Genomic DNA, 26,593 nt, shown 5'->3' on the forward strand with positions numbered 1-26,593 from the left:
GATTTCCAGTTCTCGGTTACCAGGGGTGTAAAGTACTTGAGTAGTACTTTGAAGTATTTTTTCTGAAGTCGTTTTGGGGGGTATCTGTACTTTACTTTTTATATTGTTGACAACTTTTACTTCACTACATTCCTAAAGAAAATGATATACTTTTTACTCCATACATTTTCCCTGACACCCCAAATTACTCATTACATTTTGAATGCTTAGCATGACAGGAAAATGGTCCAATTCACACACTTATCAAGAGAACATCCCTGGTCATCTCTACTGCCTCTGATCTGGCGGACTCACGAAACAGAAATGCATTGTTTGTAAATTATTTGGAGTGCCATCTGGTTTGCATAATATAGGGAATTTGAAGTGATTTACACTTTTGATATGGAAGTATATTTAAAACCAAAACTTTTTGACTTTTTCTCAAGGAGTATTTTACTGGGTGACTTTCACTTTTACTTGCGATATTTTCTATTAAGCTAAGACAATGGGGTACTTTTGGTTGCGGAGATTAACCTAGTGTATGTCAAATCTACTGGGATCTACAGTGTTGGTATGACACATACATTGTGTATGCATAATTTTATTTATTTTACCTTTATTTAACCAGGCAAGTCAGTTAAGAACAAATTCTTATTTTCAATGACGGCCTAGGAACAGTGCCTGACGGCCTAGGAACAGTGACGGCCTAGGAACAGTGCCTGTTCAGGGGCAGAACGACAGATTTGTACCTTGTCAGCTCGGGGATTTGAACTTGCAACCTTCCGGTTACTAGCCCAATGCTCTAACCACTAGGCTACCCTGCCGCCCCAAATAATGCAGGACAGTTGTTTAAACTGGCCAATGAGTTGGTGTTTACCCTGTTAGTTTTTACTGTAACAAACGGCTCACACCTATATTTAATTTCCTTATTTACCATATCTCGACATGAATCTAGTTATAGTAAAACATGTGTGCTATGGACAGACAGATGTTTAAACTAAACTTAACTTACTCCAAATTCAAATCAACCATAACAGTAGTTTTTGAACAAATGTTTATTTTACAAAAAAGCTAGCTAAATACACATTGTGGGTTACTCTATAGTGAGGGAAACTAATATACTGATGCGGTCTTCACTGACGCAAAGTAGATGTTGTTTATACTGTACCGAAATTCACCTGAGATCATAAATAGACAAATTGACACAATCAACCAATAAGAGTCCACATTTGAGTTGTCATGTGACGGTGACAACCCCTCTATTACTGAAATGGAAAGACAACCCAGAGAAGATGGTGGTAATCCAGGCAGACAGAGGGCATCATGGGGAAATATGACGGGGCAGCAAGGGTCTAGAGTTTGGGCATCTTGGCAGCATTGAGGCGCATGGATACGCAGGAGGAGCCAGCGGCGTAACGCATCTCCCTCAGCATCCCGCTCCATTCCTTCTTGTCCTCCTCGTACCTAACACAGGGAAAAGGAAGATACAGTGATGAGGAACAAACCAAGACATTGTTGATTGTTTGTACAGTACCACTGACCAAGTAGGGCGCTCTCATTTATTTTTTCATTTAGCTTTACTTTTATTTATTATCATACATTTATACAACAAATTATTATAATTGAACTAAGATGAATATGTTCTACTTCTTTGTCCACAGGAATGGAAATGCAAGCCATCTAAAATAACAAACCCACATCAAACAGGGCTGAACAAGGTGAACTTGTGTTAGCTCACTGAGTTACTGCCTAGGCTTTAGCATAATGGGCTAACACAGTCCACAGTATTTATGAAGAAGACCTTGGTTCAAATCCTGGTTGATGACATAACAACGTTAAAAGAGGGGACTTACTGCCAAACATCTGTGACCTCTGCGGGGACCACCTCCTTGTTGTCATTCTGGATGATGGTGAAGCCCCCCACGGCGTACAGGACCCCCTCACTGCTCAGCAGGTTCACTGAGCTCCTCTCCTGGGGAAAGTCTGTGAACGTCTCCCATCTGCGAAAGAAGGTCATTAGGGATAGCATCAGGGGGACTCTTTATAATTAAGGCCATCCTGACTCAAGATGACTAATAACGTTCAACATCCAGAACCAGCAAATGGTATTGTTATGGTGAATGATATTAAAAGGTGTAACACATTCTTAAACTGATTTATTACCAAAGTAAATGCTACATACTTGTTTGTTCCAAAGTCGTAGACTTCAGATGCAGCAGTGAGGCCTTCCTCGTTGACTCCACCGGCCACCACAATCTTTCCGTTGTAAACGACGGCTCCGAACATGGCTCTGGCTGTCTTCATGGCAGCCAGCTCCCTCCACTCTGACTGCTTGTGGTTGTATACAAACATCTTGTTCAGGGCTTTGCTGCGCAGGAGAATGATAGACAGAGTTGTCAGATCTCAGGAAATGTCCTAGATCTAATGTCTTAGAATGATAGACTAGAAACAGCTGCAGCTCACACCATATCTTTAGCACACGCACATAAACACACTAGATTTTCTATCATCGTGGCGACCTAAAATTGATTTTCATTCAAAATCCTATTTTCCCTAACCTAAGCCTAATTGTAACCCAAACCCTAAACATATTCCCTAAGCTTAAAATAGCCTTTGACTTTCCCCATGAATTTTCCTTGTTTTACTATCCTCATGTGGAATTCAGGTCCCAACAAGGATAGAAGAACAAGACCACACACACAGACACACACACACACACACATACTTGTCATCAGTCTTTCCTCCAATGCAGTACACCAGGCCCTTATGGGAGACCACAGAATGGCCGTGGATCTTCAGGGGAAGCTTTTTGGTCTCACTCCACTTCATCTTCCTGGGGAAAGCCATTACAGAACAGGAGGGTCAAAACACACACTTCAAATGGTAGAGAGAAGCGCTGAGAAGTCCTATATCTTTCTACTGTACTGAGTGAATGAGTGATATGAATGCTATTCCACTCACTGGACATCATAGCACATCACAGAGTCCAAACACTTGTTGCTTTGGAGGTCTTTTCCAGCAATAGCGAACAGCAGGTTCTCACACTCTCCCATGTTGAAAAGAGCTCTAGGGGAAGGCATGGGGGGCAGAGCTACCCAGTCAGCTGCAAGAGTGTCCAACTGAAATACACAGGGTTGAATGAATGAATGATTGAATGACTGCACTCATCTATTACGAATAAGTGTTATGAATAAAAACAGTTTATTCTAACAGCAAACAAAGACTTTGTCGATGTAACTTAGGGAGCTAACGTAAATTCTGAAAGGCAAATATTACCAATAGAAGATTTGAAACCATCAAAAGAAGTGACCCAAACTCTAAATGAACAATGATTGGTTACCTGATAGAAGTAGCACTGTAGGGGAGCGTCCTTGTCCTCTTCGTCCACAAACAGTCCTCCGATGAGGTAGAGCTGGTTCTTCTGTGACGCCAGGCTGACGTGGTTCCGGGGGATCTGTTCCGACATGGCCGCCAGGAAACACTCGTTCTCGTTGACGTCGTACGCCACTGCTGCCGTGTCGTTGATCATCAGGATCAGGTCGCGGACGTACATGCCGTGGCGACGGTTATCGTTCAGGAAACCTGGGAAAACCTCCTCTGTCTCGCCACCCTCACCATCCGCCCCCTTATCCCCAGCTACCTTCTCCTTCTTCTCTGGGAGCTTTCCCTGGAATGCGTCTTTGATCATCTGGACCTTCTTCAGGAGTTCTGGGTCGGCCTTGATGATCTCGTCTGTCTCCACTTTGTCGTGGAAGTATTTCTCGGGCATGAGGCGGAAGCGGATGCACTCAAAGGCGTCACCCAGTACCTGGACACGTTTGTCTTTGTCGTTGCGGACCCATTTCATGAGGGCTTCGAACACCATCTCCTCCTTCTCCACATTGAGCGAGTCGCCACCGATGACAGCGAACAGTTCATGAGCGGCCAGCTGGAGGAACTCCTCGTCTTTAGAGAGGATATCGAAGCGGTCTGCGATGTAGTCACGGGCGGACACCGCCAACCTGGGCACGTTGAGGACCAGACCCATCCTGAAGATTGCCAGACAGTTGGTCACGGAGAGCTTCTTCTGAAGATAATTAACACACACGGTGAAGACTGAAGGTATCTGGAAACGATTGGCTACGGCAAATATGTCCTGCACATTTTCGTCGGTGAGGTCAATCTCGGCCGAGTACAGATATGTGATGATCATGTCCAAGATGGCGGGATTGACATCGTCCAGGACCACCTCCTTGTTGGCCTCCACCTCCTTGCCGTCCTTGGAGAAGAAGATCTCTCTGAAGTATGGGCTGCAGGCAGCCATGATGAGTTTATGGCAGGGGAAGCTCCGATCGCCCACTTTCAGAGTGCAGTCCACAAACTTGTTTTCGTTCAGCAGCTCCTTGAGGCCATCCTGGAGCAAGGTGCTCTGGAAGAGGCGCAGCTCCTCCTTCATGGCTTTGGGGTCCATGGTGTTGGGAAATCAGTGGCTTGCAGAGGGGAAGAAATGGTGGCCACAGGTCCTCTTGGCACCCAGTCCAGGCTAGAAAAGGCTGAGCAGAGAAAAGGTTCCCAGCCTGAATCCCCCACTGCCTACTGCAATTTAATCCTATCCCCTCTAAATATAGCTGCCTGCCTGCCTGCCTGCCTCAGTCGGTAGGAATCTCAGCACTGCCAAATCTGAATGCGGAGACCGACTCATACAGCTGTCACAGACTGAAAGAAGCAACTGGGGTGTTCCGGGCTATAGTCCACTACCATGATTCAGCCTCAACACTGTCATTGGTTTAGTAGTGGCTAAAGAGGGATAATGCTGTCAATGCTAATGGTTAATAACCCAATATTGGTTGTTTTGACCACTGGCTCCACCCTGTATCTCAGTAGCTTTAAATAATTTGAAAGGATGTTACATGATCTTTCATTCCTTCATTCCCATTCCTTCATTTCCAAACAGCCATACAAGCTACGGTAATGCCTCTCAATTAAACTTTTTAAAGTGGATTCTTGGATAATATGTCCCTATGCTACTGTACAAAATACAATGTACTGTCATTTTGCTTGAATTTAGCCCTAAGACTGACAAGGCTTGGATTCTATCTACTGAGGAAGGTTGAGAAAAGTTGAGTATGGTCAAGCAGCAGCAGCTGGCCTCTCCACCTATCAACACTCCTCATTTTCCCTTCATTGTTCTGGGGGTCATAGGACTGCTGACAGGGGGCGAGGCCTTCAACTTCAAGCCCTGAAAATAGCCACTTTGTCCTGAATTACACTGTACTATCAGAGTAGGCTTTAATCTCTGTAAAACTCAGATGACTACAGATAAAATATATAGCAGGTAAACTTAGCTTAATTATAAGTCAAAGTGTTTGGAGTTGGGTGGCAGTGTGGACACTAAATATAGACCATTTGGACAGGAGTGGAGTGTCTCACAAGTAATATAAATATAGTGTAGTGCACAGACTAGTGTCACCTCGCCAATATTAGAAATGGATCCCTATGGAGTGCTGTGGCTACAGGAAGAGGTTCCTAAGTCCATAGAAAGTGGGATTTAGAGAATACTTTCAAAGTACATTCATCTTGTTAGTATTGATGAAAATATTAAGTGGTTTAGTTAAACTCACAGACGTTTATTTACTCTCTATGAAAAGTCATTTTCTCGGAGCATGATACATTTGTAGACAGACACCATCCATATTACTAGGACAAGCTCCACAAATGGTTGACATCTCATTACAGGCTCTCAATCAAATAGATTGTCGTTTTAACTATGACCATTTCTTCTGACAATGTGTGATCTCTGTCAAACTTGATTGAATTTGCAACATGTGCACATATTATATTGTTACAGTTCTATAGGCGTTATCAAGTGAGCTACCACTGGAACAGCTGGGGGTCCCTGATGTCCCTGATGAGAGAATTGAGAACCACTGACGGATTCAGTCAACCATTCTCAATGGACACAAGGTCATTCGTGAGTCTTTCACAAGACACTGCACTGGCCATAGACATATACAATATTTAATAGCATAAACACAGATGACAAACTGGATTGACACACTCATTCAAAAAGAGGTGTGAGCAAACCGCGCAGCGAAATATTCTAATGAGCCGGCGCACCTACATTTGAATTATCACTAAAAAGAGCAAAGAACCCTTTTGTGAACTGTAAAGAACCATTGAAGAGCTCAAAGGATTTTTTGAGTCATTATGGTTCTACATAGAACCATCACCTTTCCCAAAGAACCTTTGACGAACCCTCGTTTCTGGTGTGTATCAGGCAAGGCAACTTTTCACCAGTAGAGGACACCATACAACTATAATATAATCCATGTGAACCAGTGTGAAATAAATGGCAACAATTGTAATGTAGAAAACTGTATGGTAATGTACTTGAATGACAAACATCGCAAATTCAGACGAACAAAACAAAATCATCATTTTTATTCATAAAAATCTTGGTAAAAAAAAACAAACAACACATTCAAATGCACAAAACTATCCCTAGACATGAACGGTAGAGCACCGTTGTCATTTCCTAGCATGGTTTGTTGACAGCACAGTGAGTTGATACAGGGTTGGTTCTTCTTGGAAATAAAATGACTTGCTCATAGTTTCTGTAAACGTGTTAATACTGGGTCACAAGCTAGATGAATAGCATTATTGCAGGAACATGTTGTGGCACCAATGTTAATATTCCTCAATTTGAACAAAGCCGATATTATAATTACGCTAGCAATATAAAATCAGTGATCAGCATAAAATAGTTATGACATGAGATATATACAATACATACTGATTCTATCGAAACAAATCTATAGACCATTCTGATTTGGCACTGGAACCATGTATGTATTAATTCATCTGTGAATCAGTGTCTAATACAGAAAGTGGTATTTTCTATTATATCTTGACTACATTCCTGAGTGAGATTGACTGAATTGTGTGTTAAAATGATGTTATATGATGAGCTATCAATTCATTTTGAATGAAAATGGTAATGTTAAGTTAAAGGCCCAGTGCAGTCAAAAACGTGTTTTTATATATATATATATATATATTTCCACGCTATAAGGTTGAAAAATGACTGAAATTTCAGCCTGTTTTGGTGGGTTGGAGGTTTGGCCTTCCATGGTGACATCACCAGATGGTAAATTAGTTAATGGACCAATACGAAAGAGAGTTCCAAACCACAGTAAGGTACTTAACTGTTACCCAGAAATGATTTGATATTGAGATAAAAACGGCTGCATTGGACCTTTAAGGAAACATTATACAGAGATTGGCGGTAAAATTAAAGTTCAAATCAGTCACTGGAATTAGTTTAGGAATATTTATAATAAGTGCGTAGAGTTTTAGATCAAGGGTAGGAGAGAGGAACTAGGGAGTGTCAAAGGAGCATTTATTCAATAGTTGTGTCATAGTGTCATGACTTGACGTCCTTCCATTGTGAAGTACACGGTGCCATGGAACATCAGTTTAAAGACTGAATTGAGCGAGACAACGACAGATGTCTTCTCAGCCTGTTGTGAAGAAACCACATGACAGCATTCACAGAAAACCCATACTTGATGAATATTCAACCGAAACCAAAGATCATTGAAAGATGAGCTATACAATACCGGCTCGTTCTTGCACACATGTCCTCTTGCACTCCTCCTCTGTGTCGAAGCGGTTCTGGTTCCCCTCACAGGCTCCGTACCAGAACTGGGCGCATGCGTTGGCCTGCTTGTCGTAGTACCAGCGCATTTTGTAATCCCGACATGGGCCCTGGTCTAGGACCAGTGCACAGCGAGGGTCCAGAGGCACAAACTCTGACCGGGCAGAACACACGAAGAAGATTGTTAGTGAAGGCCCACTAAATAAACAGACGTATATAAGGATGTAGGGGCCATGGCACACTAGTATACTGATTCTGTTCATTGGCAGATATAGCTAAAGCATCAACAAAATTAGGGTCAATTTCAGTTGGAATCATTCAGTAACTGATTTCGACAGGCTTTGTAGTAATCTGAACGGCTCATATGAATCAACAGACACAGGGTAGACTGCCATGACTACATAGATATAGCACAACGCTCAGCTGTTGTTGGCAGTGGGTCCAACATACCTTTGGGAAGTTTGGGTCGTGGTGCAGGCACTAACTGGACAGAGCCTGAGGACCCAGAGGATGAAGATGACGTTCCTGATGACGTTCCTGATGAGGAAGAGGACCCTCTTGTATTTGAAGATGAGGATTCCCTGGAGGAGGAGGACGTGTTGCGCTTCAACGTGGGAACGTCCCCGCGACCAGTCTCCCAATCTGAGGTGTAAACACTTCCATCCTGGCCTCCCTTACGCTGCCCTTTCTGGAGCCGGAGGAATAGAAAACACACACGGAAGAATGAGGACCAACAAAGTCCTTACCCTATTGTCAATTAGTAACAAAACACAAATACACCGTTTTAAAGCCTGAAACAGAGTAACAAGACCAGTGTTACTATAGTGAGATAATGTACAGCAGACTAAGAGGAGACAGTGTTTTCATTAGTTCAATGAAGCATGCAAGTCAGGTCAACTATACATTGACAGTAGATTGTTTTCTGGCAAGTGCCTCTGCTAAATGTCTGTTAATGTGCTGTAAAGACCTGTACTGTGGCAGTGCCAAGGTCAATAGGCTGGGTTAGGTCTACCCTGCCACCCTGACTTTGAGTGCTGGTAGTGGTGACTGTTCGCCTCCCGTTGTTGAAGTCCTCCTGGTTGGTGGTCCCGTAGCCATTGCCATAGTTCCCGTTGCCATAGTTCCCATTCTTCCCGTTCCTGTATCCATTGGTGACACGGTTGTATATCAGATCACCGTTCTCGTCTTCACAGAACTTGCTGACTAGCTTGGACTCCAGAGCTGAGAGAGAGCGACAGAGTAACATGAGTTGTGATGACTGGGAACAGGTGATGAATCACATTGTACCGGTATTAGCCTTGGAGACTTTGCAGCAACTTGATGCAGTTAACTTGGTACATTAGGTCAATTTACAGACTACACCGTATAATAACAGTAGACCTACTGCTAACGAAGGGGCAGGAGTTTTTCTTCACTATGTCAGCTGACCAGGAACAACTCTAGAGGACAAATATACCAGGGCCATTCAACATTCAGCTAACAGTGTAATGACCTAAAGCATCATATGACACCACCTACAGATAAGACACCATAGTGTTTTAAAGGAGGCCTGGGTAAGGCAAACATTTTATAAATATTTCTCATTTTTGCTTTTCCATAGAAATGTCAAATATATGTCAACAGTCCTTCCTGCAAAGGACTATTCTACTGATTATATTGAGTGATAATCCCAAAAATCATGAACTTTTTTGTTTGGGTTTCGTGAGGAATCACTTATGACTACACCAACACGATAAACCAAAACCAACTGAATGTAACACCAACCTGGCGTTTTAACCTTACCTGGCAGCGTGTTAAAGTCATCAATGAGGTACATGTGTTCACTATCAGGATCTGACGCGATCAGGTTGAGCTCCCTCAGGAACTCGGACTGCGTGGGGTCTGACGTATTCACGATCCCCAATGCGTACATCTCGATGTTGGCTGCGTGCGCCTCCCGCACCGCAATATCCAGCTTCACCGGCTCCCGCTTATCCGTCTGTCCGTCCGTAATAACTATAGCCACTTTACTCACCCCTTTGCGAGAGCTGTAGAAGGCCTCCTGGGTGGCCTTGCGGATGGCGGTGCCTGTGTGGGTGCCCTCACCTATATAAGGGATATTTCGTATGGCCTGTTTGACGTCCTGCTTGGTCATGTGGCGCGCCAGGTTGAACTCTAGCTTGACCTCCAGGCTGTAGAGGACCAGGCCGATGCGGGTGGCGTTGCGGCCCACCGTCACGCGGTCCACCAGGGCCGCCACAAAGTCCTTGATGATCTCAAAGTTCTCCGGCCCCACGCTCTCCGAGCTGTCAATGACGAACACCAGCTCCATGGGCCGCTCCTTGCATTTGATTCCGCAACCTGGAAACAAGGCAGAGGTATACGATTCGGGCGTAGAAAGGATGTTTTCCAATGCACTCTCGACAAAGGCCTACTGTATGTTGCAATCAATGTTAAATTATACGACACAAGCACAACAAATAAATGCTTTATTTACCACAAATCTCCTTGATCATTTTAATGATGTCTTCTCTCTGTGGGTCAAAATCCAGATTGACATGGTGACTAAATGGAATAAAAAAAGACTAATGTGAACTCAAAAGACGGCTAAAGACTGAGAACTTACTGTGAGGCCCATGTCACCTTTGAACCCTGGTCTGCCCTAAAAGGAAGCAGTAAAACATTGGTCTGATCAGTTTCTACTCTGATTACAGTTAATTGTTTATTACAGTATGTATCCCTGCTATCGAATGAATCGCCCTGATTATAAAAGTGACCCATGACATGACTCACTGATTGGCCAGGAACTCCAGGGTCACCCAAATCACCTTTGACCCCTTTCAGGCCCCTCTCCCCTCCAGAGCCGCGGTCACCCTGTCATAGAGCCAGATAACACAAGGTCAAAGGTCACAAAAGTTCAAATACACTGCCATATGTTTCAAACCACTGTGTCTATCATCACCTTGGCCCCTGGGAATCCTTCCCCTGGTGGCCCCCGAGGACCTGTCACGCCCTGAGACCCTGCCTCGCCCTGAAAGGGTCCACAAAATACAGAGAAGATTTGTCATGCTCAACTCAACATTTGAAAGAAACAAGAAAATGTTTATTTGCTTGCTTAGTTCAAATTACTAGACCTACCTTTGGGCCCTGAATACCCTGCCCAGGGGGCCCCGTTGGCCCTGGTGGGCCCGGTCGTCCAATGCCACCCTAGAAATGAGCAGAAGTTATAACCATATGTACAATAGCAATTAAAAAGTGTCAGCACAACACAACACAGCCCAACCACATTGCACTACCTGTGTCAAACCTAGCTAGTCACACAAAATAAGCTAAGCCTAACAAATCCTTAACTTTTCACTTAACAAACCTAGACTTAAAAAGTGACCTGATCTCACAGGGCAGCCGTTTCACGAGCAGGCAATTTCACAGCTTGAGTGTTTCTGGCTTTACTGTTCATAGTCTGACACACATTAGCAAGCTTACTGTAGGATACCAGACCTACTGATGTGATGGACAGGGCTACCTCAACCCTCAGGTCTGCCCGCTCCCTAGGGCTTCTGGGGCTATAGGAGATGAAAAGCCTGGAGAGAAACCTGGATGTAATATTATAAGCTAGACTGCCGGCTCTGGGTATTGTGTTGGTTATAGGCACCCTGGCCCCAATGGTTCTCATTAGACCATTATGTTGGGATATATTCACATGTTCTTGGAAGTGTGTGAAAATGATATATGTCCTGTAAGAATGAAACGCTGATTATCGCAGCCTTTGAATACAAGGTCCCTGGGGATATGTGTTCACACGTACAAGGTGGATCTGCCAGCATGAGGTAATACTAGTATCGATCACCATGACTTAGTGGGTTTATGATGGCGCTGAACAAGGCTAAATCGGTTTCGCATCAGAACTGGGATTGATTCTTTGCCAACTGTTTAGCAGGTCAGCTTCTTCATGTCAGACTACAATACATACCGGTAGACCTTGTAGCCCCTCGCCGGGGGGGCCTGCTAAACCTGGCAAGCCCCTGAAGCCAATATCGCCCTAAATGGGAGAAAACACACGGCTATCATGATGTCCTCTGCTAATTGAGGTATTCTGTTCACCCAGGGCTGTTGTCATTATCCAAAATAACCCAGATCCGACACCCTCACACAGAACCATATCTTTACCTTCGGTCCAGGGATGCCCAGCCCCTCCAGGCCTGGTTCACCAGGAAGCCCCGGTAGACCAGGAGTTCCCTACAAACCACAGGTAAACACTGGGATCAACACTGGTACAACTCATGCAATAGCAACACATGAATAAGCAGCAGTGTTGCTCACCGTAGGGCCAGGATAACCATCACCTTTGGGCCCAAATGGACCAGACGGACCAGGACCTCCACGATCACCCTAAAAGTTTGTGATTAAATAAAAGTACATCAAGATTCAAGTAAATAAATATCAGTACATCAATTAATTACGCTGATTATTCCAATAAACATGTAAATCCTATGAATTATTCCCTATTATTCTAGTAGTGTGGCATAGTGTGTCTCACCTTAGGACCAGGCAGCCCGTAGCCTGTCTCCCCTAATGGTCCAGATGGACCAGGTGGGCCAAGATCGCCCTGAGACAAGAGTTATAATATGGTTAAGAGACAGTTATAACATGGTTATGATATGGCATAAACCTCATCTACATGGTGAATTGTAGGCATTTTGGGACAGAGGGCTGTTACCTTAGGTCCTATGATGCCCCGCCCTGGGAGTCCTGGCATACCCAGTCGACCTGGTGTCCCAGGCTCCCCCTAGAAGAGGTCAGAAGTCAAAGGTTGCAGTGTGACCACATTACACTACAATACAGAGTGTTGACTGATAATAATTGAGGACAATGTCCTCACCTTTGCTCCAGAGGGCCCAGCAATTCCAGGAGGCCCACCCAAGCCCCGAATGCCCCTCTGGCCCTGGTCTCCCTATGTGGAGAGACATCATTTGTCAAAGAAACAGCACAGAAAAGCAACCTCGGAATATCACAGCTGTCCAGATTAATGAAGATTAAAATCTTGAAGCAGCGATGTGAGGAGAAAAACCTGGGAATCTTCTTACCTTCTCACCCTGGGTGCCAATTCCAGCAGCTCCCTCTGGTCCCCTCAGACCACCAACACCTGGTTCACCCTATATAGACACACACAAACAGACACACAAGCAAAGCATATGAATCCAATGGTCACATTCAAAGAGGTACAGTATCAACCTATGGTGACGGAGAGATGGCAGAAGATGAAATACCTTCTGTCCCGGGGCCCCATCCTCTCCTGGGAGGCCAGGAAAACCAGCCAATCCTGACGCTCCTGGCTCACCCTGAAGAGAGATCGTTGGTTGTCTGTCTCACATTGCATCGACTACATATCCAAATGTGACACCACAACGAGGACAAACTACACATTGCGTTTCCATTGGAGGAGGACTCACCTTAGCCCCAGGTTCACCAGCCCCTCTCTCTCCTGTTGAACCTAGCTCCCCTGGTAAGCCCTGGTCACCCTGTGGATGAGAGGAGCACCCATACACAGTCATTAGCATTAGCGATCGCCTAAACATACCATAACCACAATTGATCCAAAAGTAAAGTCAAGGAAGAAGCATTCAGACACAGACCTTGGGCCCTGGATATCCATCTCCTTGTGGACCCCTGCCCCCTGGTGGCCCCCGAGGCCCCTCCATACCCTGGTAGGACAGGAAGCACAAAGTAGGCAAATTAGGACAGTAATCCATGAACTATGTATGGGTGATATTTGGTGAAACCTGTAATAATGAATAGGTGGGCCTACATACCTTCTCCCCCTGAATGCCCAGCCCTGGCAGGCCGAGAGGCCCTGGAAAACCTGGAGGGCCAAAGCCACCCTGAGGGTCACAAAGAGAGTCATTGTTGGCATCATAGCTATAATTACACCAACACAAGCTTGTGAATGTGTTACAGGAACAGTGAATGAAATAAATATAGAAAAAGTACATATACATACATATATATTAGTTTGGATATTCACCCTTTCATTAACTGTTATTAAATGAAGGGAAAGTAGTCAACATTACACAAATACTGTGCTAAAAATCCTCCTGCTAGTCACCTTGCTATTAAATATTGAGAATGTTCATGCAATTTACTATTTTGATAGGCAATAAAGTAAACCAACTCCAGATCCAATGACCCAATAATACAGTGGGGCAAAAAAGTATTTAATCAGCCACCAATTGTGCAAGTTCTCCCACTTAAAAAGATGAGAGGCCTGTAATTTTCATCATAGGTACACTTCAACTATGACAGACAAAATGAGAAGAATTCTTTTTTTTTTTAAATCACATTGTAGGATTTTTAATGAATTTATTTGCAAATTATGGTGGAAAATAAGTATTTGGTCACCTAAAAACAAGCAAGATGTCTGGCTCTCACAGACCTGTAACTTCTTCTTTAAGAAGCTCCTCTGTCCTCCACTCGTTACCTGTATTAATGGCACCTGTTTGAACGTGTTATCAGTATAAAAGACACCTGTCCACAACCTCAAACAGTCACACTCCAAACTCCACTATGGCCAAGCTCAAAGAGCTGTCAAAGGACACCAGAAATAAAATTGTAGACCTGCACCAGGCTGGGAAGACTGAATCTGCAATAGGTAACTTGGTTTGAAGAAATCAACTGTGGGAGCAATTATTAGGAAATGGAAGACATACAAGACCACTGATAATCTCCCTCGATCTGGGGCTCCACTCAAGATCTCACCCCGTGGGGTCAAAATGATCACAAGAACGGTGAGCAACAATCCCAGAACCACACGGGGGGGGACCTAGTGAATGACCTGCAGAGAGCTGGGACCAAAGTAACAAAGCCTACCATCAGTAACACACTACGCCGCCAGGGACTCAAATCCTGCAGTGCCAGACGTGTCACCCTGCTTAAGCCAGTAAATGTCCAGGCCCGTCTGAAGTTTGCTAGAGAGCATTTGGATGATCCAGAAGAAGATTGGGAGAATGTCATATGGTCAGATGAAACCAAAATATAACTTTTTGGTAAAAACTCAACTCGTTGTGTTTGGAGGACAAAGAATGCTGAGTTGCATCCAAAGAACACCATACCTACTGTGAAGCATGGGGTGGAAACATCATGCTTTGGGGCTGTTTTTCTGCAAAGGGACCAGGACGACTGATCCGTGTAAAGGAAAGAATGAATGGGGCCATGTATCGTGAGATTGAGTGAAAACCTTCCATCAGCAAGGACATTGAAGATGAAACGTGGCTGGGTCTTTCAGCATGACAATGATCCCAAACACACCGCCCAGGCAACGAAGGAGTGGCTTCATAAGAAGCATTTCAAGGTCCTGGAGTGGCCTAGCCAGTCTCCAGAACTCAACCCCATAGAAAATCTTTGGAGGGAGTTGAAAGTCTGTGTTGCCCAGCAACAGCCCCAAAACATCACTGCTCTAGAGGAGTTCTGCATGGAGGAATGGGCCAAAATACCAGCAACAGTGTGTGAAAACCTTGTGAAGACTTACAGAAAACGTTTGACCCCTGTCATTGCCAACAAAGGGTATATAACAAAGTATTGAGATAAACTTTTGTTATTGGCCAAATACTTATTTTCCACCATCATTTGCTAATAAATTAATTTATAATCCTACAATGTGATTTTCTGGATTTTTTTTCTCATTTAGTCTGTCATAGTTGAAGTGTACCTATAATGAAAATTACAGGCCTCTCATCTTTTTAAGTGGGAGAACTTGCACAATTGGTGGCTGACTAAATACTTTTTGCCCCACTGTACATGCATGCCTCATCTATAAAATGCCAGCTTGGCTCATTTTATAGTGTCAACTGAGCTGTTATAAAGTTACATGGCGTAAACACAAAATGTTAGCTAACTGCATTCTTGCTGAAGGATTGCACTCATTATATGATGAAAGCACTTGCCAATATCCCAAGGATGAATTTCACCACAAGGCTAAACTTGCCAAGACTAATCTGACCAAGAACAAACAACATTTTAAGGTCAATTAATGTTTAAATCTGTGAGAATGATCATCAGCTACCGGAATTCTATCGCTGTTTGCTTCATTCATAATGGTGTAATTAAGCAATAAGGCCCAAGGGGGTGTTGTATATGGCCAATAAACCATGGCTAAGGGCTGTTCTTGTGCACGACACAACGCAGAGTGCCTGGACACAGCCCTTAGCTGTGGTATATTGGCCATACATCACAAACCCCAGAGGTGCCTTATTGCTATTATAAACTGTTTACCAACGTAATTAGAACAGCAAAAATAACTGTTTTGTCATACCCGTGGTATACGGTCTGTCAGCCAATCAGCATTGAGGGCTCGAACCACCCAGTTTATAAACGTCATCAATTCATATCCCATAATCAGTGTGGGACCGTGATTCTATTTCTGACAGTACACACGTTCAGGTAGAATGAGGATGCATCCCAATAGTGTTAAGTAGCTTCCTCTCCTTGTCTCCTCCCCTCTATCTGAAAACACAGACTAGGTGAAAGCAAAAGACAGGAACCCTTCTGAACCAGGACTTTCCATCCACCTGTCCAGACCTTTAAAAAACAATGAAGGAAAAGAGATGAGGAGAGGAGGCCACTTTAGATAATTGACATGAACCCTTTACATCAGCCTTTACTTCACCCATTAACTTTCTCACAGCACAGCGTCCAGGCCTTGACCCCTGTGTGATTCATCACCACACAGATTCAATAGAAGCCTCATATATAACCTCAGTCTGAATGAGACCCAGACACCAGTGCTTCTGGCCACTCCTTACCCAAGGCTCTTTATGTGTTCCTGGGGAACACTGCGTGTTTGTATGAAGGCCATTCACCCAGATGTAGTTTTACAGTCTATACTGTACCTCGTCTCCTTTGATTCCAGCGCCAGGCTGTCCTCTGGGCCCCCTCGGCCCCTCCAGGCCCCGGTCCCCCTGCGGAGGGACAAACACAGCTCTTTAAAATTATTTTCAACTCTGCAGTCTCTCACACACCCAAGAGAGAAACTCACACCAGCCATACAGTGAAGGCAGAATCCCAATTTGAGATCTGTGCCCATAACTCAGACTTTCATCTACTGATGTCAATGAGTGATATAGATTTCAGATTAGGATTCTGCTCTAAGAAAGATAACAGCAACACAGACAGTTATTAATTGATGGGAAAACAACCATGATCCCGCTAACCAACAACCACAAGGCTGATGGGAACAATGGAACATTATGAAAATGTTAAACTGAGCTTTTCCTTACGTCTTGGCAAAAGGTTCAAGCATTCCGTTGTAATTTGTGTTTACGTCTATCTATGTGCCACGCCGAGGATGGTTCGCAAGGTGACAACGGACGTTCGTTTACTGTGTCTGTTCCTGCGTGAGAGACAGGAAGTCTAAACAGGAATGTGAAAGGGGTTCTGGAAACTTCTTCAGATATCTTCACAGCCTTGCATGCATCCACTCTGGACCGCCAAGGAAAGTTCCAGGGAGACCACACAGTCGAGGCGGGTTCTGACAGATGTTGAGATGCTGGAGGACATGTTTAGTGTTACTCTCATTTTTCCAGCGAAGGGCTTTGGCACTGAGCGTGAGTAGATCAGCACTGGGGGAGATGGAAACCACAGCGACCACCTGAATGTCGTTGAGTGTTCTTTGTACTTAGTTACTGCAGGAGTCAGGCTCCGACTTGAAATGATAGACTAAAATAAATAAACATGGTGAAGGACTTTACACAATAATCAAATTTGAAGCAGAGAGAGGTGTGTAAAACATGTCCATTACCTCAGAGGTTACCTCAGGTCTGGGGAGAATACACTCTGCAGCTACAGCATTAGCAATACATAAGGACAAACCAGCAACATACCTGCAACGGAGCTTAGATATAATGTACTCATAAATCCCCCATTTCTTCACCCCAGCAGGTGTTGATGACAAGGGTAGCAGGAAAAATCTTTTCAGCTCTCATGAATCTGGAACTTGTCAGAACTTGTGACTAGCAACCAGAGCACTGCTGCTCATAACCAGAGCTGTGTGTCTGGGGTCAGCCTCAATGCAGGAAAGTAAAAGCCTTGAGGCCATCTCTAACGGTAGACGCTTCTAGATGACTGGTGGAAACTCACACCGTCACTCTCTCCAGGGTAAACTGCCAGATAAATATCTCTAATGATAGGATCTGAGTGGACTGAGGTTTCAATGAAAAACATGCAATAAAAAGGATGCATCTCCTCAGTCAGTTGACTAGACTATTATGAGTCAAAGTTGCAACTTCGCCAAACAGAGATTACATTTGGCATGATGTTACTTAAGTGCGTTCCCAAAACGTAATCAAGCGTTGTTTACACAGGCCATTCAGGAATGATCAAAACAATTGTTGATCTGTGTTACCTCACTTGCCACTGGAAGCATAATGTTTTCCTTGTCGCGAAGTAGGCAATATATATCTATAAAAAAAAAACTGTCATTACCATAACACAGCTCTCTCTCTAAAGGAATGGCATGTTTGCATTGCATTTACAACCATTCTCTTACAAGTCGCAACAAGGGCGTAAGCTACAGTATAACATAATATCTTTTGAAGGCAACACTCACTGCAATTCAAATAGCATAGCCGTATCCTGGTAACACTTGAGTTCAGAGGATATATGTTAGAGCAGGGAGAAAGAGAGCGGTCTGGTTTGGGCAGATGTGGCCCATGTGTGCCTGAGCAACCCAGTGAAAAACAGATGGACTCATTTCTTCCTTCTGGTCTCAGTTGAATGACTCACTCCTTTCATGTTCTACAGGGATTCTGAATAGCTTCTGGGTGTTTCCCAGCCCAGGGCCTGTATGGGTTCACCTGACATCCTTTTGAACTCTGCCTACCTGCATGCTGGAAGTTACTCCGTAGTAGAACAAGAAATCACTGATCGATAGATCCATTGCATGTGACACTGTGATACCAAATAGAGGTGTAATTCAGATGGACTTTTATGGCGCTGCGTCTTCTCCTATAACAATAATCCATGTGATGTTGCTGGTTTTACAGTCACATATCTGGAGCCCAGACCGGGACACATCTCTGCAGACGCTCAGTCATACCTTTGGCCCGGCGAAGCCTTCTCCTATAGGACCCTTCTCTCCTTGGACGCCCTGTGGCCCTTGAGGCCCCTGTGAAACAAATCAACCAATGGTGAACAGACTTGAATAACCATAGACTCCATACACAGGTACATGAACACCCATTTCACTGAGTCATTTATGAGTATTCATAAATGCAAGCGTACATTGTGGTCAAGTATGCGTACATTGTGGTCGTGCTAACTCACCGGTAGTCCAGGCTCCCCTAAGCCAGGTGGCCCTGGAGGCCCCAGTCGCCCCTGGAACCCCACATCACCCTGCAGAGAGAGAGTGGAACACCCGCGAGGTGAGATACAACAGGTGGTTGGGGGAAAATGTAATTCCCTCATTTTTCAAAACAATGGGATGGAGTGATACCTTGGGTCCAGGAAGCCCAATCCCAGTTTCTCCTTGGATTCCAGGTGGCCCAGAAAGTCCCCGCTCCCCCTATAAAAACACACACACACACACAACCATGCAGGAACAGACACACACACTTCAGTATACAGGAAATTCATATAGAAAAGTGTTTGGCACAACAGCAATTCATAACTCTGTGTCTCTCCCTCCTTCTCCTCCACTATGGGCCATCAAGACCAGAACTCTTCGAATGAGGTGACATCATTTCCTTTGAATTCCTCTCATCTCTAACCTCACACCATCTCCATCACTAACCCAGCCATTACCTCACCACATAAACCAATACACACACACCAAACAAATCACACACACTGACCTCAACCTTAACTTTTTTCCCCTCACACATCTTCCATCAATCAAATTCTACTGGGGGTACAGGCTAGCACTAGGTGTTCTGAAACTCCTGGATAATTCCCTCATAGTCAAATCACTATTGTTAAAAGCCATTATTCTAAACAGTGCCCTCTGTAATTATTGGGACAGTGAATACATTTTTTATCTTATGGCTCTATGCTCCAAAAGTTTGGATTTGAAATCAAAGAATGACTGAGGTTAAAGTTCACTGTCAGCTTTAATTTGAAGGTATTTTCATCCATATCAGGTGAATCGGGTTTTTTTAACAGCACTTTTTGTGCCCCCCCATGAGAAAGTTAGACACATAAATGTCATACAGAAAAATGTTAACCTTCCCTGTTACTGTTATGGTGAGAGGTTAGCATGTATTGGGGGTGATATTTGTGCATCTTTCTCACTCATCATTATTGATGATTCACTCAGGATGATCCGTAATCATGGTAGCATCTGCATTAATGTATAAGTGTTTAGAAACATATTCTATTCTTAATTACAATAAAAGTGACTCCAAAATTACTCAATACATTACTTAGCATTCATTTTTTGGGGGCTCAAAATAATCTGAAACACAACCAAAACAAACAGCAAATGCATTCAACAAATGTGTAGAGTCACAAGCTTGATGTAGTCATTGTATGCTATGAATATGGGACCAAATACTTAACTTTCTACTACTTTAATACACATAAGTGAAATGGGGGGGGGGGACTATGTACTTAAAGTGCTGTAATTTCAAAACGGTTCACCCAATATGAGTGAAAATACCCTCAATTTTAAAGCTGACAGTCTGCACTTCAACTTCAAAATCATTGTTTGATTTCAAATCCAAAATTTTAGTATAGAGCCAAAAGAAGAAAACATGCTTCACTGTTCCAATAATTATGTATGGCATTCTAATAGCAGTGTGAGAAGACTGATAGTCTACATACCACACATTTTTTTCTGTTCCATTTCCAACATGTCGTGCGAAGCTAAATGTCAGACATTAGTCTGCCATTCATTTGATCTTGGATGACAGTCAAACAAGCAACATGAAGAATCTTTCGAAACAATTAAGCCTCTGACTGCCTGACTGAGTGTGGGCATATGTCAGACTTGGCAGTAATGTCGCTGAGAGAAGTTTGAAAAACAAACTGACAAGATAATAACATGATTACAAATCCCTCAAAGGGTCTGTGGCGTTCGTGCAATGACTGATGATACTTAGAAAGTAATGTATCCATTCAAAACATTAATGTACACACACTTGGTCAATCGTCTGCCATCTGCTTTTGGGCCACACTTAAATCTGTCTTTCTGTGGCTCTGGTCCAGGGCATGACGTGTGGCTTGCAGAAGGCTCAGCATCGGCAACCCGCACGGAACACCCTGGACCAGAGCTAGTCAGTCTACTCAGTGGGACTGATACCAGCGTAGTACTCAATACCGAGGTCTCGAGAATAGAGGTCGACCGATTATGATTTTTCAATACCGATTATTGGAGGACCAAAAAAGCCGATACCGATTTAAATCGGACTATTTTTATTTATTTATTTGTAATAATGACAATAACAACAATACTGAATGAACACTTATTTTAACTTAATATAATACATCAATAAAATAAATTTAGCCTCAAGTAAATAATGAAACATGTTACATTTGGTTTAAATAATGCAAAAAAAAAGTATTGGAGAAGAAAGTAAAAGTGCAATCAATATGTGCCATGTAAGAAAGCTAATGTTTCAGTTCCTTGCTCAGAACATGAGAACATATGAAAGCTGGTGGTTCCTTTTAACATGTCTTCAATATTCCCAGGTAAGAAGTTTTAGGTTGTAGTTATTATAGGAATTATAGGACTATTTCCCTCTATACCATTTGTATTTCATTAACCTTTGACTATTGGATGTTCTTATAGGCACTTTAGTATTGCCAGTAACAGTATAGCTTCCGTCCTTCTCCTCGCTCCTCCCTGGGCTCGAACCAGCAACACAACGACAATTAGCACGCGCTAACTAGCTAGCCATTTCACTTCGGTTACACGAGCCTCATCTCAGGAGTTGATAGGCTTGAAGTCGTAAAAAGTGCAATACTTGACACACAACGAAGAGCTGCTGGCAAAATGCACAAAAGTGCTGTTTGAATGAATGTTTACACGCCTGCTTCTGCCTACCACCACTCAGTCAGATACTTGTATGCTCAGTCAGATTATATGCAACGCAGGACATGCTAGATAATATCTAGTAATATCAACCATGTGTAGTTAACTAGTGATTATGATTGTTTTTTTAATAAGATAAGTTTAATGCTAGCTAGCAACTTACCTTGGCTTACTGCATTCGAGTAACAGGCAGTCTTCTTGTGGAGTGCAACGAGAGAGAGGCAGGTCGTTATTGCGTTGGACTAGTTAACTGTAAGGTTGCAAGATTGAATCCCCTGAGCTGACAAGGTGAAAATCTGTCGTTCTGCCCTTGAACAAGGCAGTTAACCCACCGTTCCTAGGCAGTCATTGAAAATAAGAATGTGTTCTTAACTGACTTGCCTAGTTAAATAAAAGGTATTAAAAAAAATTGAAAAGAAAAAAAAGGCAAATCCTCACCCAAAAATACCGATTTCCAATTGTTCTGAAAACGGCCCTAATTAATCGGCCATTCCGATGAATCAGTCGACCTCTACTCGAGACTACATATTGAGTATCTCGGTCTTGTCTCGGGTGTTGGATACATGTGAACTCGGTCTTGACTGAGTAAAAAAAACATTGAATTATCAGCTTCCAGTCAGTCAGCCAGATACAGTCCTATCTTGACACATTCATATCCTAATAGCCTTTATATCTATTATAGACATTTTTGCACAGTCACAAACCTATTGGACCCAGGCCAGTGTGTGACAGGTTGGTGATTCTGAAAGAACAGCAACCGCAAGACCAGCCCACTCATGTAGGAGAGTGTATATTTTGTAAAACACGAATGGTCAGTGGTGTAGTGTATATGCAGGTACTGTATAAGCCTTATACCCAGTTTTTTTTCCCCAGTGGGCATTGCGTATAGTTACTTCTTAATCCCCACTGAGCGTACCAAAGTAGTGTAGTTAAAAAATATATTATATATACACAGTGGGGCAAAAAAGTATTTAGTCAGCCACCAATTGTGCATGTTCTCCCACTTAAAAAGATGAGGCCTGTAATTTTCATCATAGGTACACTTCAACTATGACAGACTAAATGAGAAAAAAAATCCAGAAAATCACATTGTAGGATTTTTTATGAATTTATTTGCAAATGATGGTGGAAAATAAGTATTTGGTCAATAACAAAAGTTTCTCAGTACTTTGTTATATACCCTTTGTTGGCAATGACAGAGGTCAAACGTTTTCTGTAAGTCTTCACAAGGTTTTCACACACGGTTGCTGGTATTTTGGCCCATTCCTCCATGCAGAACTCCTCTAGAGCAGTGATGTTTTGGGGCTGTTGCTGGGCAACACAGACTTTCAACTTCCTCCAAAGATTTTCTATGGGGTTGAGTTCTGGAGAGTGGTTAGGCCACTCCAGGAATTTGAAATGCTTCTTACGAAGCCACTCCTTCGTTGCCCGGGCGGTGTATTTGGGATCATTGTCATGCTGAAAGACCCAGCCACGTTTCATCTTCAATGTCCTTGCTGATGGAAGGAGGTTTTCACTCAAAATCTCACGATACATGGCCCCATTCATTCTTTCCTTTACACGGATCAGTCGTCCTGGTCCCTTTGCAGAAAAACAGCCCAAAAGCATGATGTTTCCACCCCCATGCTTCACAGTAGGTATGGTGTTCTTTGGATGCAACTCAGCATTCTTTGTCCTCCAAACACGACGAGTTGAGTTTTTACCAAAAAGTTATATTTTGGTTTCATCTGACCATATGACATTCTCCCAATCTTCTTCTAGATCATCCAAATACTCTCTAGCAAACTTCAGACAGGCCTGGACATTTACTGTCTTAAGCAGGGGGACACGTCTGGCACTGCAGGATTTGAGTCCCTGGCGGCATAGTGTTACTGATGGTAGGCTTTGTTACTTTGGTCCCAGCTCTCTGCAGGTCATTCACTAGGTCCCCCTGTGTGGTTCTGGGATTTTTGCTCACCGTTCTTGTGATCATTTTGACCCCACGGAGTGAGATCTTGCGTGGAGCCCCAGATTGGGGGAGATTATCAGTGGTCTTGTATGTCTTCCATTTCCTAATAATTGCTCCCACAGTTGATTTCTTCAAACCAAGCTGCTTACCTATTGCAGATTCAGTCTTCCCAGCCTGGTGCAGGTCTACAATTTTGTTTCTGGTGTCCTTTGACAGCTCTTTGGTCTTGGCCATAGTGGAGTTTGGAGTGTGACTGTTTGAGGTTGTGGACAGGTGTCTTTTATACTGATAACAGGTTCAAACAGGTGCCATTAATACAGGTAATGAGTGGAGGACAGAGGAGCCTCTTAAAAGAAGAAGTTACAGGTCTGTGAGAGCCAGAAATCTTGCTTGTTTGTAGCTGACCAAATACTTATTTTCCACCATCATTTGCAAATAAATTAATTAAAAATACTACAATGTGATTTTCTGGATTTTTTCCCCTAATTTTGTCTGTCATAGTTGAAGTGTACCTATGATGAAAATTACAGGCCTCTCATCTTTTTAAGTGGGAGAACTTGTACAATTGGTGGCTGACTAAATACTTTTTTGCCCCACTGTGTGTGTGTGTGTGTGTGTGTATATACAGTGCCTTGCGAAAGTATTCGGCCCCCATGAACTTTGCAACCTTTTACCACATTTCAGGCTTCAAACATAAAGATATAAAACTGTATTTTTTTTGTGAAGAATCAACAACAAGTGGGACACAATCATTCAGTGGAACGACATTGGATATTTCAAACTTTTTTAACAAATCAAAAACTGAAAAATTGGGCATGCAAAATTATTCAGCCCCTTTACTTTTAGTGCAGCAAACTCTCTCCAGAATTATTCAGCCCCCTTAAGTTAATACTTTGTAGCGCCACCTTTTGCTGCGATTACAGCTGTAAGTCGCTTGGGGTATGTCTCTATCAGTTTTGCACATCGAGAGACTGACATTTTTTCCCATTCCTCCTTGCAAAACAGCTCGAGCTCAGTGAGGTTGGATGGAGAGCATTTGTGAACAGCAGTTTTCAGTTCTTTCCACAGATTCTCGATTGGATTCAGGTCTGGACTTTGACTTGGCCATTCTAACACCTGGATATGTTTATTTTTGAACCATTCCATTGTAGATTTTGCTTTATGTTTTGGATCGTTGTCTTGTTGGAAGACAAATCTCCGTCCCAGTCTCAGGTCTTTTGCAGACTCCATCAGGTTCTTCCAGAATGGTCCTGTATTTGGCTCCATCCATCTTCCCATCAATTTTAACCATCTTCCCTGTCCCTGCTGAAGAAAAGCAAGCCCAAACCATGATGCTGCCACCACCATGTTTGACAGTGGGGATGGTGTGTTCAGCTGTGTTGCTTTTACACCAAACATAACGTTTTGCATTGTTGCCAAAAAGTTCAATTTTGGTTTCATCTGACCAGAGCACCTTCTTCCACATGTTTGGTGTGTCTCCCAGGTGGCTTGTAGCAAACTTTAAACAACACTTTTTATGGATATCTTTAAGAAATGGCTTTCTTCTTGCCACTCTTCCATAAAGGCCAGATTTGTGCAATATACGACTGATTGTTGTCCTATGGACAGAGTCTCCCACCTCAGCTGTAGATCTCTGCAGTTCATCCAGAGTGATCATGGGCCTCTTGGCTGCATCTCTGATCAGTCTTCTCCTTGTATGAGCTGAAAGTTTAGAGGGATGGCCAGGTCTTGGTAGATTTGCAGTGGTCTGATACTCCTTCCATTTCAATATTATCGCTTGCACAGTGCTCCTTGGGATGTTTAAAGCTTGGGAAATATTTTTGTATCCAAATCCGGCTTTAAACTTCTTCACAACAGTATCTCGGACCTGCCTGGTGTGTTCCTTGTTCTTCATGATGCTCTCTGCGCTTTTAACGGACCTCTGAGACTATCACAGTGCAGGTGCATTTATACGGAGACTTGATTACACACAGGTGGATTGTATTTATCATCATTAGTCATTTAGGTCAACATTGGATCATTCAGAGATCCTCACTGAACTTCTGGAGAGAGTTTGCTGCACTAAAAGTAAAGGGGCTGAATAATTTTGCACGCCCAATTTTTCAGTTTTTGATTTGTTAAAAAAGTTTGAAATATCTAATAAATGTCGTTCCACTTCATGATTGTGTCCCACTTGTTGTTGATTCTTCACAAAAAAAATACAGTTTTATATCTTTATGTTTGAAGCCTGAAATGTGGCAAAAGGTCTCAAAGTTCAAGGGGGCCGAATACTTTCGCAAGGCACTGTAACATACACCCATTACCGTTCAAAAGTTTGGGGTCACTTAGAAATGTCCTTGTTTTTGAAAGAAAAGCACATTTTTTTGTCCATTAAAATAATATCAAATTGATCAGAAATACAGTGTAGACATTGTTAATGTTGTAACTGACTACTGTAGCTGGAAATGGCAGATGTTTTATGGAATATCTGCATAGGCCCATTATCACTCATGTATTCCAGTGGTACGTTGTGTTAGCCAATCCAAGTTTATAATTGTAAAAGGCTAATTGATGATTAGAAAACCCTTTTGCAATTATGTTAGCACAGCTGAAAACTGTTGTCCTGATTAAACAAGCAATAAAATTGGCCTTCTTTAGACTAGTTGAGTACCTGGAGCATCAGCATGTGGGTTTGATAACAAGCTCAAAATGGCAAGAAACAAAGAACTTTCGTCTGAAACTCATCCGTCTATTCTTGTTCTGAGAAATGAAGGCTATTCCATGCAAGAAATTGCCAAGAAACTGAAGATCGCGTACAACGCTGTGTTCTGCTCCCTCAAAACACCAGTCTCAACTCCAACAATGAAGAGGTGACTCCAGGATGCTGGCCTTCTATGCAGAGTTGCAAAGAAAAAGCCATATCTCAGACTGGTCAATAAAAATAAAATATTAAGATGGGCAAAAGAACAGACACTGGACAAAGGAACTCTGTCTGGAGCCGCCTCTTCACTGTTGACGTTGAGACTGGCGTTTTGCGGGTACTATTTAATGAAGC

At 43.1% G+C, this 26,593-nt stretch overlaps 2 protein-coding genes across 7 annotated transcripts in view; both read right to left on the reverse strand.

Moving 5' to 3' along the window:
• Nucleotides 1-1,018: 1,018 nt before the first annotated feature.
• Nucleotides 1,019-4,567, reverse strand: LOC110527414 (kelch-like protein 41b). The gene is made up of 6 exons (XM_021608667.2): nucleotides 3,320-4,567; nucleotides 2,941-3,098; nucleotides 2,705-2,812; nucleotides 2,162-2,347; nucleotides 1,833-1,979; nucleotides 1,019-1,443 (listed from the first exon to the last, which is right to left on the reverse strand). The coding sequence occupies exons 1-6, from the start codon at nucleotides 4,427-4,429 to the stop codon at nucleotides 1,332-1,334; spliced, it is 1,821 nt and encodes a 606-aa protein (XP_021464342.1). The 5' UTR covers nucleotides 4,430-4,567; the 3' UTR covers nucleotides 1,019-1,331.
• Nucleotides 4,568-6,372: 1,805 nt separating this feature from the next.
• LOC110527413 (collagen alpha-1(XXVIII) chain) overlaps nucleotides 6,373-26,593 on the reverse strand; it is a 30,319-nt gene continuing 10,098 nt past the window's right edge. For 5 of the 6 annotated variants that reach the window (XM_021608665.2, XM_021608664.2, XM_021608666.2 and 2 more), the window contains 25 exons: nucleotides 19,077-19,145; nucleotides 18,908-18,976; nucleotides 18,681-18,749; nucleotides 16,477-16,545; nucleotides 13,405-13,473; nucleotides 13,228-13,296; nucleotides 13,045-13,113; nucleotides 12,862-12,933; nucleotides 12,679-12,747; nucleotides 12,474-12,545; nucleotides 12,312-12,380; nucleotides 12,132-12,200; nucleotides 11,915-11,983; nucleotides 11,762-11,830; nucleotides 11,565-11,633; nucleotides 10,733-10,801; nucleotides 10,557-10,625; nucleotides 10,388-10,468; nucleotides 10,221-10,256; nucleotides 10,092-10,128; nucleotides 9,398-9,955; nucleotides 8,583-8,836; nucleotides 8,066-8,303; nucleotides 7,578-7,769; nucleotides 6,373-7,478 (listed from right to left, as the gene is read on the reverse strand). In XM_021608665.2, the coding sequence (XP_021464340.2) occupies nucleotides 7,474-7,478; nucleotides 7,578-7,769; nucleotides 8,066-8,303; nucleotides 8,583-8,836; nucleotides 9,398-9,955; nucleotides 10,092-10,128; nucleotides 10,221-10,256; nucleotides 10,388-10,468; nucleotides 10,557-10,625; nucleotides 10,733-10,801; nucleotides 11,565-11,633; nucleotides 11,762-11,830; nucleotides 11,915-11,983; nucleotides 12,132-12,200; nucleotides 12,312-12,380; nucleotides 12,474-12,545; nucleotides 12,679-12,747; nucleotides 12,862-12,933; nucleotides 13,045-13,113; nucleotides 13,228-13,296; nucleotides 13,405-13,473; nucleotides 16,477-16,545; nucleotides 18,681-18,749; nucleotides 18,908-18,976; nucleotides 19,077-19,145 (2,580 nt within the window). In that variant the 3' untranslated portion in view covers nucleotides 6,373-7,473. Of the gene's footprint in view, nucleotides 7,479-7,577; nucleotides 7,770-8,065; nucleotides 8,304-8,582; nucleotides 8,837-8,999; nucleotides 9,055-9,397; nucleotides 9,956-10,091; nucleotides 10,129-10,220; nucleotides 10,257-10,387; nucleotides 10,469-10,556; nucleotides 10,626-10,732; nucleotides 10,802-11,564; nucleotides 11,634-11,761; nucleotides 11,831-11,914; nucleotides 11,984-12,131; nucleotides 12,201-12,311; nucleotides 12,381-12,473; nucleotides 12,546-12,678; nucleotides 12,748-12,861; nucleotides 12,934-13,044; nucleotides 13,114-13,227; nucleotides 13,297-13,404; nucleotides 13,474-16,476; nucleotides 16,546-18,680; nucleotides 18,750-18,907; nucleotides 18,977-19,076; nucleotides 19,146-26,593 lie in introns of those variants that run through there. The other variant, XM_036982837.1, reaches the window with a different exon arrangement.

The sequence above is a fragment of the Oncorhynchus mykiss genome, chromosome 7 (assembly GCF_013265735.2).
Source record: "Oncorhynchus mykiss isolate Arlee chromosome 7, USDA_OmykA_1.1, whole genome shotgun sequence".
Taxonomy (NCBI): Eukaryota; Metazoa; Chordata; class Actinopteri; order Salmoniformes; family Salmonidae; genus Oncorhynchus; species Oncorhynchus mykiss.